Source organism: Silene latifolia, chromosome 7, assembly GCF_048544455.1.
Source record: "Silene latifolia isolate original U9 population chromosome 7, ASM4854445v1, whole genome shotgun sequence".
NCBI classification, from domain to species: Eukaryota; Viridiplantae; Streptophyta; class Magnoliopsida; order Caryophyllales; family Caryophyllaceae; genus Silene; species Silene latifolia.
This window is the reverse complement of record NC_133532.1, coordinates 10,896,886-10,914,523: the sequence shown is the minus strand read 5'-3', so window position 1 is coordinate 10,914,523 and position 17,638 is coordinate 10,896,886. Positions and strand designations below refer to the sequence as shown.

At 32.6% G+C, this 17,638-nt stretch overlaps 1 protein-coding gene and 1 long non-coding RNA gene across 2 annotated transcripts; both read left to right on the top strand.

Moving 5' to 3' along the window:
• The first annotated feature begins 629 nt into the window (after window positions 1-629).
• On the top strand, window positions 630-2,429 carry LOC141591717 (small ribosomal subunit protein eS28x). The gene is made up of 2 exons (XM_074412142.1): window positions 630-770; window positions 1,958-2,429. Exon 2 carries the CDS (start codon window positions 1,959-1,961, stop codon window positions 2,154-2,156), a length of 198 nt encoding a protein of 65 aa, XP_074268243.1. The 5' UTR covers window positions 630-770; window position 1,958; the 3' UTR covers window positions 2,157-2,429.
• Window positions 2,430-3,192: 763 nt separating this feature from the next.
• On the top strand, window positions 3,193-3,723 carry LOC141590883 (uncharacterized). The gene is made up of 2 exons (XR_012520536.1): window positions 3,193-3,367; window positions 3,453-3,723. It is a non-coding gene; the product is annotated as an uncharacterized LOC141590883 (long non-coding RNA).
• Window positions 3,724-17,638: the final 13,915 nt, after the last annotated feature.

Genomic DNA, 17,638 nt, shown 5'->3' with positions numbered 1-17,638 from the left:
CTATTTCCTTTTTTGGTAAGTGTTTGTGTGGTCCAAATTTAATTGTATGGTGGGGTAGTGTATTTGTGTGGTTCAAATTTAATTATATGGTGGGGTAGTGTGTTTCCTTAATATTTGTGCCAAAATGAAATGGGAGGTTTATTGTGAATGGGAGGGAGTATTACAAACACAACTAAAAAGTCATTATATATAACTTTTATAATATTTAATAATAAAATAATTATTTAAAAAAACTTTATTTTAATAATTATATCAATATAATTAATGTAACGTTGAATATGATTAAAATACTAATTTTAAATATTTTTTATTTTTTACAAAAATATTTTTTTAATTAAAAAAATCATCTAAAAAAAATAAAGTTTGAACTTATTTCTTGACCCGTATTCTAACCCTAATTCGACCCGTGTCTCATATAACCCGACCCATATTTTAACCCAACCAACCCGACCCGAGACCCAACCCGTTTAACAGGTCTAAACCCAACTATTAACAACATTACACGACCCATTGTCACCCTTATATCCGCTTTACATAAAACCCGAAAACTGCCCAAAATCTTAGTTGGACCCTTAGCAAACCCTAGTAGACTAGTAGCCGGCCCCAATATTTAGTACCCACAACTCCTTCAAACACATCTCAAAACCCTAATTTTCTCTATTAAAATCATTTGATTCACTCCATTCTTACCCTTCTGCTGCTGCTTTCCGCCGTTTTTCCATAATCTTATTCATCTTTGATTTCAATCCTTCCTTCAATCAATTATACAGGTAATCTCCTTCATCTTCTTTTCAATTTTCAATTTTCAATTTTCAATTTAATGATTTCGATTGAAATTCTATATATTTCGTTTAAATGATTTTGATAATTAGTGGTATTAATCTTCTGTCGTTGTTTGATTTTGAGGATTGTGATTTTGCATTTATTGTAAACCCTAAACCCCTTCATCTTCTTTTCAATTTTCAAATCAATCATCTGTGTTATGAATTTCGATTGAAATTGCAGATTTTTCGTTTAAATGATTTGATGAAGAAGTTTTTGTCAATTTGATTGTTAATTAGTGGTATTAATGTTTCGAAATTATGTTTTTATACTAGAATTTTCTGTCGTGTTCGATTTTGATGATTGTGGTTTTGCATTTATTGTAAACCCTAAATCCCCTTCATCTTCTTTTCAATTTTCAAATCAATCATCTGTGATATGAATTTCGATTGAAATTGCAGATGTTTCGTTTAAATGATTTTTGTCAATTTGGTTGTTAATTAGTGGTATTAATGTTCTGAAATATACTAGAATTTTCTGTCGTCGTTCGATTTTGAGGATTGTGATTTTGCATTTATTGTAAACCCTAAACCCTCTTTCTGATTTAAGCTCATAATTATTAGAACTTTAGAATATGTACTGGTTCTGGTTGTTAAAATATTCGATCAATTTTGTATGAACATTGTGGAATTACTGATTATTAGCTTTTGAGATCTTGTGTTATGGATTTTGTTGTTAGAATGATACTGCATGATTCAGCCGGTGTAGCGGTAATGTTTCGGCTATAGTTTTCCTGTTTACCTGACAGGCTGGTACCCTTAAGTTTTATTTCGGTTTTCATAATCGTTTTAATCTTAATTCCCGATTTAAATTCTACGTTTTTTTGAAAGAAATCCGGTCTTCGATTTTAAAACCTATAAGTTTACTTGGCTTTCGTATTATGTTTCACTCCCCTTTTGTTTTTCACTTTTTCGCATCTTTTTTCTGTTTTTCGCATTTTTGAGGTGTGTGTTCACCCATGGACCCTTCTAAAGGATTGATTCATGTCAGCCGACACGAATTCATTTTGTGATTAAGGCTCTTATGTTGTTGGCGGTGGTGTGCGGTCTTCGATTTTTCGATATCTTTTTGCTTGTGTGATCCTTTGCATAGTACTTGCTGAATGTTTACTGTATATTGTTGTATGAAATTGTAGAATGGATACCGCCATCAAGCACGCTGTTGTAGTTAAGATCATGGGGCGCACTGGATCCAGGGGTCAGGTGACTCAAGTCAGAGTTAAGTTCACGGATGACAACAACCGTTTCATCATGAGGAATGTCAAGGGACCTGTCAGGGAAGGAGACATTCTTACTCTTCTCGAATCTGAGAGAGAAGCCAGGAGACTTCGTTGAAGGCCCTATCTTGTTTCTGCACTCTACTATGTTTTAAGTTTTGGCTTAGTTTAAGACATTGCGTCTCTTTTAGCTTTATTAAGACTTAAGCGCTGCCATGACTTCTTGCTTGTCAGGAGGTTAATGTTGGGAACTACTTTTTCCAAAAAGGAAGATTATGTGTGTCGATTATCTAAGTAGTTTGTGACGATTTTTTGAGGATCCATCGTTTTCTGGATATGTGCTTCCTTTTTCTCTAAATTTTAGCTCATCGTCTGTGGTCTTTTGGTTTAATCTTTCGTTCACTGTTCTTTTTATCTCCCTTCTCAAGTGGTTATGGTATGAAAGTAGGAAAGATTAATGAGGTCGTTGAATGCCGTCTCTTGGTCGTTGAATCCAAGATAGATCTCGAACTTTTGTAGTCATGAGTGATGCCCTTCAGTCTGTCGAAAAGAAAAACCAGATGCTCTTGGTTTTTCGGTCTTTAATACAGTAGAACTGTAAAAGGTCTGCCCGGGTGGCTGAAGGACTCGGAAACCCTGCATGGACTAGTATAGAATATAGACCGAAAAGGCTACAAGTACACGGGGTGTACAAGTGCCTTGGTACACAGACCAGTGAGAGCACGCCAAGTGGAGTTTGGTAGGGACCATATGGAATCTTTTTCAAATGAGTTTTTAGAGGGATAAATTTGAAAATTTTGAATTTCAAATTCAAAAAGAGACAACCTATTAATTGCTACACTTTCCAAAGATCATTAGCAATATTAATCTAATTTTTTTATACTAATCTCTATACTAATTATTTTTTGTTTCTTATATTTATTTTATGTTCTTATTTATTTTAACCTCATTTGTCTAACTAAAAAAAATCTTTCTCTCACTTAAAAAAATCAGTATATTCGTTTCTCTCACTTAAAAAAATTAGTATATTATTTTCCCCAAATCTAATAATCCATAAAAAAAATCAGTATATTTTTTTTCCCAAATCGTATAATTCCTTAAAAAAAATAAGTATATTTTGTTTCCAAATCTAATAATCATATTTAATTATTAAAATCTCATACTATATTTCAATTGTATCGACACCACTATCATCTTTCAAATATGAGTTTTAATCAATCTTGTTCTTGCGATTCACATTGTTATCATAACTTGGTTCCAATCCGTCAACTCGTGAAGAAAAATGGACCTAACAAAGGAAGGTTTTTTTATCGTTGTCCCTTATGGAAGGTATATTTATGTTTATAGCTCAAAATAATATAATTAGTATAATATCTATGTTTATTGCTCTAATTAATTTGTAATGCATCTTTAGACTGAAGATTGTGGTTACTTCGTATGGGATGAATGCGTGGAGGTTGATCGGAACATGAACAGGTTGATTGATCTAAACAACTCTTTGGAGGATAGGTTACGGCAATTGACATCGGAAAATATTAAATTGAAATCTCAGAAGTTACGTGCTACTAAATCAGAAAAGTTAGCTCGTCGGTTATTGTATTATTCATGGGTTGTATTTGTATTATTATTATCAATTTGTATTGTGATAATACTACATAAATAAGAGAAGAAGCTTTAATTTGTTATTGATTGTTGATCTAAATTTGTAATTTGACGATAGTTGTCCAGTATTCGTTGTCGATCAAAAATAATTTCGGTCTCGGTTTGTTATGCTTGATTATTAAGGTTTTAAAAACTTAAAATGAATCAATTGCAAAAAGAAAAACATTTAATTTGTAATGTGTTAACTTCGCAAATTGCAAATTGCAAATGACATCTAGTTCTTGGCCCAAGTAAATGAATGGATGAAAATGGCCCAACTGAGGAAGTAAATGGGTCGACGAGAAAGAATGGATGAAAATGGCCTAATTGAGGAAGTAAATGGGTAGAGGAAAAGTAATCCATGAAAATGGACCAATTGAGGAAGTAATAATGGGTCTAGTTACCGAAGGCCCAAGTAAGTTAGTTGATAAATAGAATGAGCCCAAATTGTTATATAAGACCTATATTTTGATTGGGCTTTTCCCTTATTGGGGCCACATTCCTAATGGTGCTGTTTTTTTAACATAGAAACATGGAAAATGAATATTAATGGCAAGTGAATAATGGTCGATCCTACCAAGTTAAATTGCATAATTATTTGTAGCAAAGATAAGATCTCGTTGTGGCGTTTGTTACTCGCTTGGCCGTGTTCTCCTCATGTGCCGGATTTATTTTGGATTAAAATTAGTCATCACACATTGGTAAAATTACGGGTATTTTTTTAACGAAGAACGTAAGATAGTAATTAAAAAAAAATAACAGGAATTTGAAAAGGAAAATGGGTAGTTGATAATCATAGATCCATTGGAAAATATAAACCAACCTTTTAATCCTTACAAAATACGTACTATATAAACCATATTTAACCTAACTAAAAACCAAGAAGTTCAAGTTGATGAAGCTCCAACTCAATTTTCTGGATTTCAATCACCCCTTGTTCACGATTAGCTTTCACTTCATGTATAAGAGCTTCCATATTTTCCTGCACGTCGTTCATCCCTCTACTTATTGCCCGCTGCTTTATCACCTCCGCTCGGTCTATTAGATCGGCCAACTGAGTGTCAATCTCTCGCAACCGAGTGAGTTTGATTCTGCGATTGATAGTGTATTGTACTAATATAGGAATGAACTGTCTAACCATCTGAAATTCATACTAGTTAATTAAATTAAAAATAAAACGTTATGTAAAAGGAAAATTGGATGAACCGTTTATATTCAATCAAAAAATAGTTATGATTGACGGGTTATTAAATTGATTGTCACATACATGCAAAAATCGTTTACGGTTTTAAACTTATACAAACGATTTCATTTAAAATAAAGAATGGTTAAATATTTTGATGAAATGAGCAGTAAAAAAGAAAGAATGGTTAAAATACCTTGATGAATGATCAAACAATTAGTAACAAGAGTTGTGAACAAGTTTGGAGTCCTCCTTACAAGTATATATGAGATCTAGGGGTTGTGTTGTAAAGGGAGTTTTATTTTTGTAGATGAATGTAAAATACTGCCATATTCCTTTTATAATGGGGAGAAAGACAATTTTTTAATTTTTGTAATTAGTGATGTTTAAAACCGTCTATATTCAATTAAAAAAATTAAAGCGTTATGTAAAAAGAAACAAATATAACAACCTTTCATACCACATAAACCGTTTATATTCAACTAAAATATATTTATGATTGAGGACTTATTAAATTGATTGTGGCATACATGCAAAAATTGTAAACTATACAAACGATTTAATTTAAAGGAATGAATGGTTAAATACCTTGATGAATGAATTAGTAACACAAGAGTTGTGAACAAGTTTGGAGTCCTCCTTACAAGTATATATGAGATCTAAAGGTAGTTTTATTTTTGTAGATGAATGTAAAATAGTGCCATTTTACTTTTATAATGGGGAGAAAGACAAATGTTTTTATTTTTCTTATTAGTGATGATGTGTTTAAATCCTGTCAATTGGAAGTCAAATCAACATGCATGCATGCTAGATTTCTGCCTTGCTTGCTTACACGACACACATAATCAAATCAAATCAATTGTAATTCTTTTTGTGTTGTGTTTAGTCAAATCAAAATAGTTTATACGGACTACTTAATAGGAAAATCAATCCACATTTTTAACTATTAATAGATATTCATATGTTATATCGAAACCAAATGAAATCAATAATAATAAAACTGATTCAAATGGAAAATATTAAAAACCCACATTTAAAATTTACATACTTAATATAAGTGACATCATGCATGCCCACTAAATTAAATAGAACTTAAACGAGAAATAGAAGCTCTTAGTGAGGCATTCTCTTCCATGATTTTGATCTTCACCTCCTTTGCTAGTTTGAGGTCTCGTAAAGCAGATGCAATATCTGCCTGCATCTTCTCCATCTCCGGCATAAAGCCACGATCTTTGGCCACCTTGAGTGGGATCTGAACATTAACAAGGAATAGGTTGTTCTTCCTTTCGATTTCCTCTAAGCGATTTATGAAACATTTGTTGTACTCGATTGTAATCAATGTTTTGGTAATGTTCCGATCCATTATTTTGAAGGAAGTTTTCAGTTTAGGTTTTAAAGGTTTAGGGTTTGAAATATTGATAGACAAATCAAATTAGGTAATGGCTTGGGTAGTAGATGTGGTTAGGATTTCTTGAATATACAAATGAATCATATATATAAATAAAGTGTGGGTCGTGTCTTTTCATATGCCACACAGGAGGATTTTTAGTTATAAATTAAAATTAACAAGTGGAAGTTGAATTAAAATTAATATGTTTATAGGAAATGACAACTTGTCCTTTAATCTTCCGGTACAATGAATTGTATTTTAATAAATCTTACGTAATTAATATAATTCCGAGTATTTAAAAGCGATATTTATTTATCAGCTCTTGTTCAAGTACAAAATTAAAATGACGTCACATAGTTAACATTCAAAATCGAACAAAATATAAAAGGGGTAGAAGAGAAAACCCAACCATGATAGTTAATATTAAGATAAACTTAAATAAGAAAAGTACAACATAATAATATTATAAAAATACATGAATATCTAATTAAGCACTTCTTTTAATCCTTACTAATTTAAGGATTTTAAAGCGTTTAGATCATCCTCAAGTTCTTTCCTAAGGTCGATGCATTTTCCATAAGAAACAAACAAGGATTGTATGAGATCATCCGCTTCCTTTTCAATCTCCTTAACGCCTTGTACATAACAATAGTTCCGAGTTTCAATCGCACCAACAATCATCTTCATCGTTCTCAACTCTTGTTCAAGTACCGTTTGAATGTTTTTTTCCAAATTGGCGATCAAACCCATTGACATACCACTTAGGTTTGGCATTTGAAATCTTTTGTAGTTTTAGTGAGAAGAAAGAGATAACTATTGTTATTTTAAATTGTTTTCTTTTAGAATGATGTTAACCACCTAATATTTATAATTGAATTTATGACCTTTGGAGAACCGTGCGTTGAATAGTTAAAAAAAATTGCCACTTGCGTTTTTATTTATATTTTTATTTTTGACAAATTGGTTCATAAATTATGACTGTTGGTGATTGCCAATTTCATTTACCTTGCAAACAATGGCCACTTGCATAGAAATCAAATGAATGATACACCTAATGTAAGAGGTAGAAGTAGAGAAAACCCAACAATGTTAACTAATTTAGAAATAATACCAGGATAAACTTAAAAAAAAGTACAACATAATTATATAACTAAATATCAAACAGGAATAAAATAAGGTCTCCTAATCCTTATTAATAATGAACTTTAGAGCGTCAATATCCTCTTCAAACCCTTTTCTAAGATTGTTAAATTTTTCATACGTCCCCAACACGTATTTGATGAAATCATCCGCGTCCTTTTCTGTTTCCTTAAGGCCCCTTAAATAACAATCGTTACGAGTTTCAATCGCCCCGACAACCACCTTCATTGCTTTGAACTCGAGTTCACGAAGATTGGAAACTTGTTCTTCTAAAAATAGCAACGATTCAATTAACAATTCATTAAGGTTTCTCATTCTAAAAATTTTAGTTGATTTATTTAGAGAGAAGATCAAAGGTGAAATAGTTTATAAAGAGAGGAATAGTTATGTTTTAGAATGGCTACTTTGTGTTAGCTCCCCACTATTTATAATTAAGTTGGTGACTGTTCTACTACCATGACATCAAAGAAATTAATTAAATTAAATTAAATTAAATTAATATAAATTTAATTTAAAATTACTTTTTAATTACCGTTGCTTCACCATTGCTCTATTAAATATAAAAAAATAAGTTGGTGACTGTTGGCGTACCATTGCTGTATTTTGATCGAAATTATTTAAATAATTGTAATTGGCATAATTTTTAAATACTTTAATTTAGCACATTTGAAGGTAAATTAAAGAGTGCAAGGATTTGAAACGTAAAATCGAACTGGTAGATAAGACTTAATACTGAATTGAAAATAGGAACATAACAAATTCGACCATCTAAAATCCAAACGAGACTATGAATCTACTTGAAATTAAAAGGATCCATGACAGTTATTTAGTAAACTCTTTGATCCACCCTTGATAAAATTCTTGCAACCCTATCCTCTATTATGGCAAGCCTTTGGTCAAGATGAAACAAATCTTTTGTTACTGGGTCTCTCATCCCCTGGCATAGACAATATTCCTTGACTAAATTAGTCCCTCTTCTTATAGTAAGGATACCAAACTTCACCTCTCGGCGTAAGGACAGACGGTAATCTCTTATAAATGATGGTTCATGGTCTCCAAGAAGAAACCATTTAGCCCAAGCTTTGCATACCTCTGCTACATTCTTCTTATCATTTTGTGGCAACCTCATCGAATATATGAGTACTCATAATATCCACATTGCCGAGGACTTCGGTAATAGGTGAACCCGTTCCCCGGTTTCTTTCAACACTATATTCAACATCGAAATCCATTTGCATGGAGCGCTTTTTGTTGGCGATATATTCTTCTTTGAACAATTGTTTGTCCTCTTCCAATCTATTGATTGAATGAAATCGACAGTCAACAATTCTCATATTTGAATATTTTTTTATGTTAAATTATGTTTAATTTAACTTGAGATAGTCTTTTAGGTTGGAAGCATAAGGTATTTATTTAAGATGCGTGACCGTAATGGGTCTGTGGCCTTAAATACACAACTGTTTATTTGAAGAATGTATCAGATAATGAAAGGTTACATGAAACTAAATTAATTGAAAAGATACCAAATATAATATTATGATATCTATTTTAAGTGAACAATACCAGACAATGTTCGTTTATACAACTTAATTGATCAACTATTTTTTGTACGAAGTAGTAGGTCTAACTTATGGCGCTTTGTTTCTAGGTTTGGTTTATTTTAGGGTTGGTTGTTTTAGGGTTTCTAGTGTTTTAGGGTTGGTTGGGGTTGTATTTAGTGTTTGTTAAGTATAATTATTTCTACGTCACGTTTATTTTAGGGTTGGTTTTGGTGGTTTTAGGGTTGGGTTTATTTTAGGGTATGGTTTTAAAAAGGGTTTGTAGGGTTTTTTTTACTAGGGTAGGTTTATTTTAGGGTTTGTTTTTAAAAAAAAAGTTTTACTCATTTCGTCTCGATCTTAGGTTTATGTACCTATTTCTCTGTCAATTGATATGTAAATTACCTTTTTGGATGTATTACTCAAATGTTATTTACTAAAAATAGATTTTGATAACTATTGAGTCATAGTCCATATTTGTCTGTCAATTGATATCTAAATTTCCTTTTTGGGTGTATTACTCAAATATTACTAAAATTATCATAATATAACTATTGAGTGATACTATAAATTTGTCTGTTAGTTGATATCTATTTCCTTTTTGGGTTCATTCTTTGAAATGTTATTACTAAAACTAGATTTAGATAACATTTGAGTCATACTCCATCTGTCTCGGTCAATTGCTATCTATTTCCTTTTTTGTTGTATTACTAAAAATAGATTTAGATAACATTTGAGTCATACTCCATCTGTCTCGGTCAATTGTTATCTATTTCCTTTTTTCTTGTATTACTCAAAATAGATTTAGATAATAGTTGATTGATACTCCATCCGTCTCGGTCAATTGTTATCTATTTACTTTTTTCTTCTATTACTCAAAATAGATTTAGATAACATTTGAGTCATACTCCATCTGTCTCGGTCAATTGCTATCTATTTCCTTTTTTGTTGTATTACTAAAAATAGATTTAGATAACATTTGAGTCATACTCCATCCGTCTCGGTCAATTGTTATCTATTTCCTTTTTTCTTGTATTACTCAAAATAGATTTAGATAACATTTGAGTCATACTCCATCTGTCTCGGTCAATTGTTATCTATTTCCTTTCTTTATTAGGATTAAACTTATGTTTTATTTTGTTACAAAATAAATTATTGATGAACAAAATTAGGTATACTAAAATATTAAACCTACTACCAAAAACGTACGCATAAAACTAGGTTAATAAACACATTACCTCGTAAATAGATGACATAATAAAGATTACATAGGGAACTTAAGAAACACAATTTACTTGAAGCTTAAAAAAGAACAATATCATCATGAAATAACATTGGAATATTAAAGAAATGTCAGAACTCAATGGCCTTTTAGATTAAAATATAAATTTATGAAAATCGAATTTAAGGAAGGTTATTTATATGTATATATTGTATATCTTATACTCCAAAAAAAAAGATAGTGGTTAATTTTCTTTAAATTGTATCCAATATTTTAGATTTAATGTTATATGTTACTTTTAATTTACTATATTGGCCTTTAGTTTTTTGGAGGAAAAGTTTACTACATTAAGTGTAATTTTGGAGGGAAATTTTACTACATTAGGGTAATTATGGAGGGAAAGCTTACACTATAAAATAATCACCTCCCTCCATTTTTTTACACACAACTTAACACTCAAGTCAAAGAAAAATCCTTTTATTACTCTATACAAAACAATGTCGATGGAAAGAAAGGCCCACATGGCTGATCTTCTTTCTTTAAGGATGTTCATGAGGGAAATGCTCAAGGAATCTGGAAAAATTGCAGTATCCAACGCAATTTCTAGAATCCCTAGAACTCCAAATCGCTTACTAGATAACATGTACGAGGAGGAGTTTAACCTAATGTTCGAGTCAAAGCCGAGAAGAGATCACCGTACACGAGGGAAATAAACGGGGTCGTTGATGTTGCAAGGCCAATCGATGAAGATGTCATTCTCTACCCGGTCAAGAATGATATTGTTGAGACACCAAGCGCTAGAAGGAGCAACCGTGTAAGGTTAGCAACCCCAACGAGTTAACACGCCGTCACCAAGGCCAAATGTTCTTACGAGAGGAATGAAAAGGAAATATGGATCTGAAAATATAATTGTTAGAAGACTACACTTCTAACAAGGTTTAATCTAAGGATTAATATTAATTTAGTTATGAGGGGGAGAGGGGGGGAGAGGGGTTATCAGTATCTTTCGCAATTGCTGTACTTCTATTTTGCATGCATAACTTTCATTAATGGAGTTTATTTTCATATCAAGTGGATTAATTGTCTAAATCGTTATATTTACGTTTTAAATTAAGTTAATTTCACAAACCAATATATTTGTAGAAGTTTACGTCTTAGAGGTATAATCAACAAAATTTAAGCATCGGTAGGGTTTATTATAAATTCATTTCAAATATATTTTTATTGTAGAAGTTTACGTTTTACATGTATCTACATTTAAAAACCATTAGATATTAGAATTCACTAGTTCCTACTATTTTGCATTAAACATATGATTCAATTCCATCAAATATTAACAACGTTAGAAACTCAATATTACATAAACAACATTATTACGGACTTAATAGATTACTTCATGGACAATATAATTTTCCATCATATACGCCGTAAAAGACTTATAATAACTAAATTGAAGACTTATAATAACTTAATTATGAAATCCCAAAATATTACAGACTTAATAGATAACTTCATGGACAATATAATTTTCCATCATATACGCCGTAGAAGTCCAATTCTTCTCTAGTCTTTTCCTCCATCTCCTCCATTAGCCACGCGGACCGAAACCACCACCGATGCCATGCTCGGTTGTTTTGCTCACGACAATTGCATTCCATCCGCACCGGGGTAATATATACCCCACCATCAAATCCTCAGAAGAACCAACTTGGTATGCAGATGACCTCTTATCCGTACCGTCGAGACTAATTTGTTGTGGGGGATTTCTAATGAAATCCAAATAATCTTTCTCAAGCCGTTGACGTTGTTCCACTTTTCTCTTTTTCACTTCTAAATACCATGGTTCTTGTCTTATGGCCTTTTCTCTCCTTTTATCTTCTTCAAACTTGTCACGGAGGCATCGTTTATCCGCCATGTTTTAAGTTAACTTGTGGGATTTTTTTTTTAAAATTAAAAATCAATTTAATATGATTAATGAGTAAAATGGGAAATGTGGACCATTGGTGGAAATTGTAAACCAATGAGCCTATTAATAGGGACGGCGCGTGTAAGAACTTTTTTAAATTATCTTTTTATTGACCAATGACGGTTGACGTGTACGGGGAAGTGGGATTAATATGAACCGTTTAAAAGTAAATACTTTATAATTTTTAATTATAATAAATCAATACTGTTATAAGAAAAGACGTTTTGGGACTAAAATATCACATTTGATATGGATAATTGTGCAAGACAGAGTATTTATGAAGATGTCTGTTGATTACTCAAAATTTTTTTTAATTATAATTAATTACAACTTTGTTAATAGAGAAACCTTTTCGCAACTAAAAATAAAGTTTATATGAAAATGTCTGTTCATTACTCAGTGTCTTTTTCAATTGGTCCATTGATATTTTTGTAGTTATTTATTTTTTTGATTAAAAAAAATATCATGAAATTTTAAAATTATCATCGAAACGATATTGAAATATTTGAAGCTTGATGACTTGTTTTGATTATTTCTTCAATTTTTTAAAAAAGAAAAAATTGTATGAACTTAAGTCAAATTTATATAATTCGATAATGGATCAGAAAATAGAACGATATTCATATTGCATAAACGATAATGTGAACAATACATCATGAATTGAAATTCAAACATCGAAACGATAATGGAACACAAATTAAAACGATATTTGAAATTGCATAAACGATAATGTCAACAATACATAATGATTTTCAAATACAAAAGAAGACAATAAAACCATCATATTGCTTCGAGATAAGGGACTTCTACATCAACCCGGAAAATCGCAAAACAAATTAACAACAACAGATAAGAAAGAGATATTAGATAGGTTCCCATAATATGCATGTCCTCCAACTTAATTAAATTATTAATCAAAATAACTTAGTAATTGTACTCTCTGATGAAGATGGAAGCTTCTTTTTGTTGTTTTCTCCGTTCATATAATGACAGAGGCGAGTATCTCTTAACATCTAAATCACCTCGACTAACGACTTGCGTTCCTAGCCGGAGTTTATATGTCAAACTTTGATCATAAACTCTGTCAAGCCTAGGACCATTTGTTCCAATGAGGAACCATTTTGCCCAGGATTTGCAAACCTCGGCCATATTCTTCTTATCTCCCAATGCTAACTTATTAAAGATTCCATCTCTCACAATCTCTTCCAGATTGAGAATTATGTTACGACTTTGATTTCTCCTTACACCATCTTCTTCAAGTGTGTGGGTACGTTTAAAGAGCCATTCCATTGCATTTTTTTGGTCCTCTACGTGATTTTCCTTAAAGGACTTCCTATCTTCATCCATTATGTCTATCTCGGATTCTTTTGGACATTAAATCCTTTATCGACATTGAACATCATCTTCGGAAGGTAGTGATAATATATTTAATTTGGATTTAAATATTGGGGTAGATATGAGGAGTTGATAATAAAGTGTATGTTATGTAACTATTTAATAGGGAAGGCAACTAGGTTACATTATATAGAACTATTAAATAGTTATGACGATAAATAGGTCATTTACTACGGTTTCTAGGGTTTATATGGTTTAATGGTTAATATAAGTAATTTTAATTATATTAAAATAAATTATACTAAATAATGATTTATAAGTAAGCTCAATCTAATTTGAGAATTGTAACATCACATGTAGATGATTAATACAATGTTGCCACCCTTGAGCCGGTTTCTTCGTTTAGTATGATTCCCGTGTAGGTAATCCCTACGCAGGTTGGTACAGGAGGTTGTCCAAAGTAGTGTATATGTCACCCCCATAATCCATAATGCTTCATATTTGAGGATTGTAACATCACATGTAGGATGATTAACACAATACAGGTTGGTACCGGACGTTGTCCAAAGTAGTGTATATGTCAACCCCATAGTCCATAATGCTTCATATTTGAGGATTGTAACATCACATGTAGGATGATTAACACAATACAGGTTGGTACCGGACGTTATAGAAAGTAGTGTATATGTCACCCCCATAATCCATAATGCTTCATATTTGAGGATTGTAACATCACATGTAGGATGATTAACACAATACAGGTTGGTAACGGACGTTATCCAGTAGTGTATATCAACCCCATACTCCATAATGTTTCTTCGTTTAATATGATTCCCGTGTAGGTAATCCTAAACCCTAATCCCTAAACCCTAAACCCTGAAACCCTAAACCATAAACCCTAAAACCCTAAACATAAACCCTAAATCCCTAAACCCTAAACCCTAAACCCTAAATCCCTAAACCCTAAACCCTAAACCCTAAAACCCTAAAACCTAAACATTTTTTAAACAAAATTGGTACCGGAGAATGTCCAAAGTAATATGGTTAAACATTATTTAACGTAATCAAATTATTTGGTAGAAATAAATATTTTAAACAAAATGTCGATGACAATAATGCCCCTCAATTTCACTAAATCCATCCTCCATAGTTGCAATATTTCAAGGGTATAAGTGAAAAAATTTATTTAAAAATTAAAGGGAAAATAAATAGGGAAAACATTCATTCAAAGCGCCGAAATGAAAAATCGAAAGAAGACACCCCCAAATCCAGAATTCAAAACCCTATTTCGCGAAAAATTAAAAAAATTAACTTCCCTCCAAGTCGAAAATAATGGATGTAGGCAGAGAATATTGGGGAAATGTTCTAGATTGTTGTCAAGATATCAACAAGGGAATAGACATGGGTGACAAAACAGTAGAAGACGAAGTAACATGTTCGACCAAAGCAGCTGAAGACGTCAACGATAACGTATTTCCATACTTTATTTACACTTTTTCATTTGTTAATTACTCAATATTTTAGATTTAATTGAACAACCGTATTCACCATGAAGCTTAACAACGAGGGAGAATCTGATGGCGAATATGAAGAGGATGAATCAAAATCCGGAGACGAAACTGAATCTGTATGTCTTTAAATTAATTTCATACTCATGTAAATCCTTGTGCTAATTAATTGCAGGAGATGTACTAAAATTAATCTCACTGGTTCTTTTGAAGGACACCCATTCGAAGGATAGAAGCATCGATAAACCCAGAAAGCGTGGAAGGCCAAGGAAGCTTCACAAATCATCTGGCCCCAGAAAGGTAATATTTAAATTTTAAAAACCCCTATTAGTACTCCCTATTAGTACTCCCTATTAATTCCAATTTGTTCGATAAAAACCCCAATTTTTTATCTTTAATTTGATATCCTCCAATGCGCCTTTATCCTCATAAAGTAATGGAGCTCATTGTCAACTTAAATAGTAATCAAATCCAGTGGGTAAAGCAGTCCATTTTTCAGACGATCCTTGACCTCAAAATAAACAAGTCATTTGGACCGTTTTTTCCTGGCATGGTTGAGTCGTAGGTGGAACCCTAGATCCTGTGAACTGAAAATTCGTGATGATTATATTGTTAAAGTTGATGAGGAAATGATTGGGTGGGTGCTTGGTTTACCATATGGTGATGACGCCTTCGACTTTGAAGAAACGTCTTCAAGGCGTCTAGAGTTTAAGGAATTGAAGAAACACTATGAATGTTATGGTGGTGTCCCCTACAACTTCATCTACAATGCATGTATATCTGAGGTCAAAAGTAGAGTACTTTTCTTGCGGCATTTCATTTTTTATGTATTAGGTGTCCTTCTCGACTACGAAGAGCAACTTTGCAAGTCCAGAGCGCTACGAGCGGTTGTTTACGATTACGTTTTCGAAAGTTGGAAATGGAATTGGTCTAAGTTCATTTTTACAGTGGATGGTGAAAATATCTTGGTGAAGGTACATGTGATGGTATTTGTCGTGTGCATTAGTCTTGATGGTAAGTGATTCCTCATTATTGTGAATAGCTTCAGATATGGTTGTTAATTTTCCCTGAAAGTTGCACTCCATAAGCGTGCATTGTCTCATCACGTGTTGTACTTGCAGATTATTTATCTTGATAGGTTGAACTTTGAGGGTAAGGGCCTTAGGTGGAAAGTTGATGAGCCAAGATTGGGTGCATGGCAACACTGTGATATTCAAAAGGCAATAGTGGCGATAGGGTAGGTGATTCAGAGGATCATTTTGGAAGGTCCGATGTTGTTCGGAATGTCGTTTATGGCCAACCTTACCCAATAGGTCCACGCTATCGTAGACCAAAGTGGCTTGAAGGTAAAGGGTGCTCGGTGACTAAGGAAATGGGTGTTGATGTGGATTTGAAGAAGGTGAAGGTACAGCCTGACAACGGTAGGGACGTAAGCGAGTTAAAAGGTCACGTAAAAGGAAACAAATAAGCTGAGTGTTGAAGATGTGGACCAAAAGACATTTATCAATGAAAGGGTTGACAAACTTCTACGCCGTATAGTTCTACATCCTGCCAAAGCTGCGTATGGGTTAGTGCATGGGAATTTTTAGGATTCTGTAGTTGCTTTCATAAAATAATACGGTTTTTGTGTACTTTGATATCGTCCATATTGTTATTTTTTAGGTGCAAAGACGACTCAATTTTCAATGACGGAGAAGTTGAATTGTCGGTCCGTCGTGTTCGTCAAGCTATTCTTGGAGAAGAACCAATTGGTGTAGAGGTTGTTGAAAAAGGTTTCCATCTAAATTACATTAACTAATTGTTTAATTTTTACTAAATCAGAATTTGATTAACTTTTTTACTAGGTAATGGAGGCTTTGGCAAGGGTAATCAATTATACTTTATTTATGGAAGATCCGATTGACACTCAACACTACATACTTTGTCCAAAACTTATGGTAAATTGTGAGACATATTCAACTAACTTTGTAATGTACAATCTTAGAACTACATGTTTCTTCAATTTATGTAGGGGGAGATGCTTTATCTGGTTGTGAAGGGTAGAGGCTGTCATAAGTTCATGCCGAATATGGCCACCCTAGTAAAGAAAGATGTAAGTAAGGGGTTTAAACTGAGTGAGACAACCCATGTAAGTGCCTTTTCTTCATAAATTTGCATGCATGATGGTTTTATCTGTGCCTCACTCGTATTTGTTTTTATTTGTGCCTGAACCTTCCATGTTTATTGACTAGTTCCATGTACCTGTATTTGTTGATGGCCTCTGGATGTTGTATGTGGTGAACAAGTGTAAAAGTCGACGCCTTTACAAGACAACCGATGATTGATTGACAACACGAATGTTCATGAAGCGTGGTAAGCAAGCGTTATTAATGTCCTAATAACGTTTCGTATATGTTATGTACTACTAAAGCATAAATAGCACAACGCTAATAGATGGAATTTTCTATATGTTTTTTCAGAAAAGGACGTTGGAGAAAGCAACAAGTTTGGCCGGTGGGATTTCGCTCAAGTGCAGTAAATGGCAACTGAAGGAGAAGAAAGGAGTGGCAATTGAGGGGGATTCAGCAACTTACGTCATGCACCGTTTTCTTAAGTTACTATATCCATCTGATGGAAACTTGGCAGAACTTGAGAAAGACGGTAAAATGTGCCGTAAGTTAGCGTTAGGATTTATGTT

Bases quoted from the DNA above. Each gene is read 5' to 3' on its own strand.
- LOC141591717 (XM_074412142.1), top strand. From the start codon at position 1,959: ATGGATACCGCCATCAAGCACGCTGTTGTAGTTAAGATCATGGGGCGC.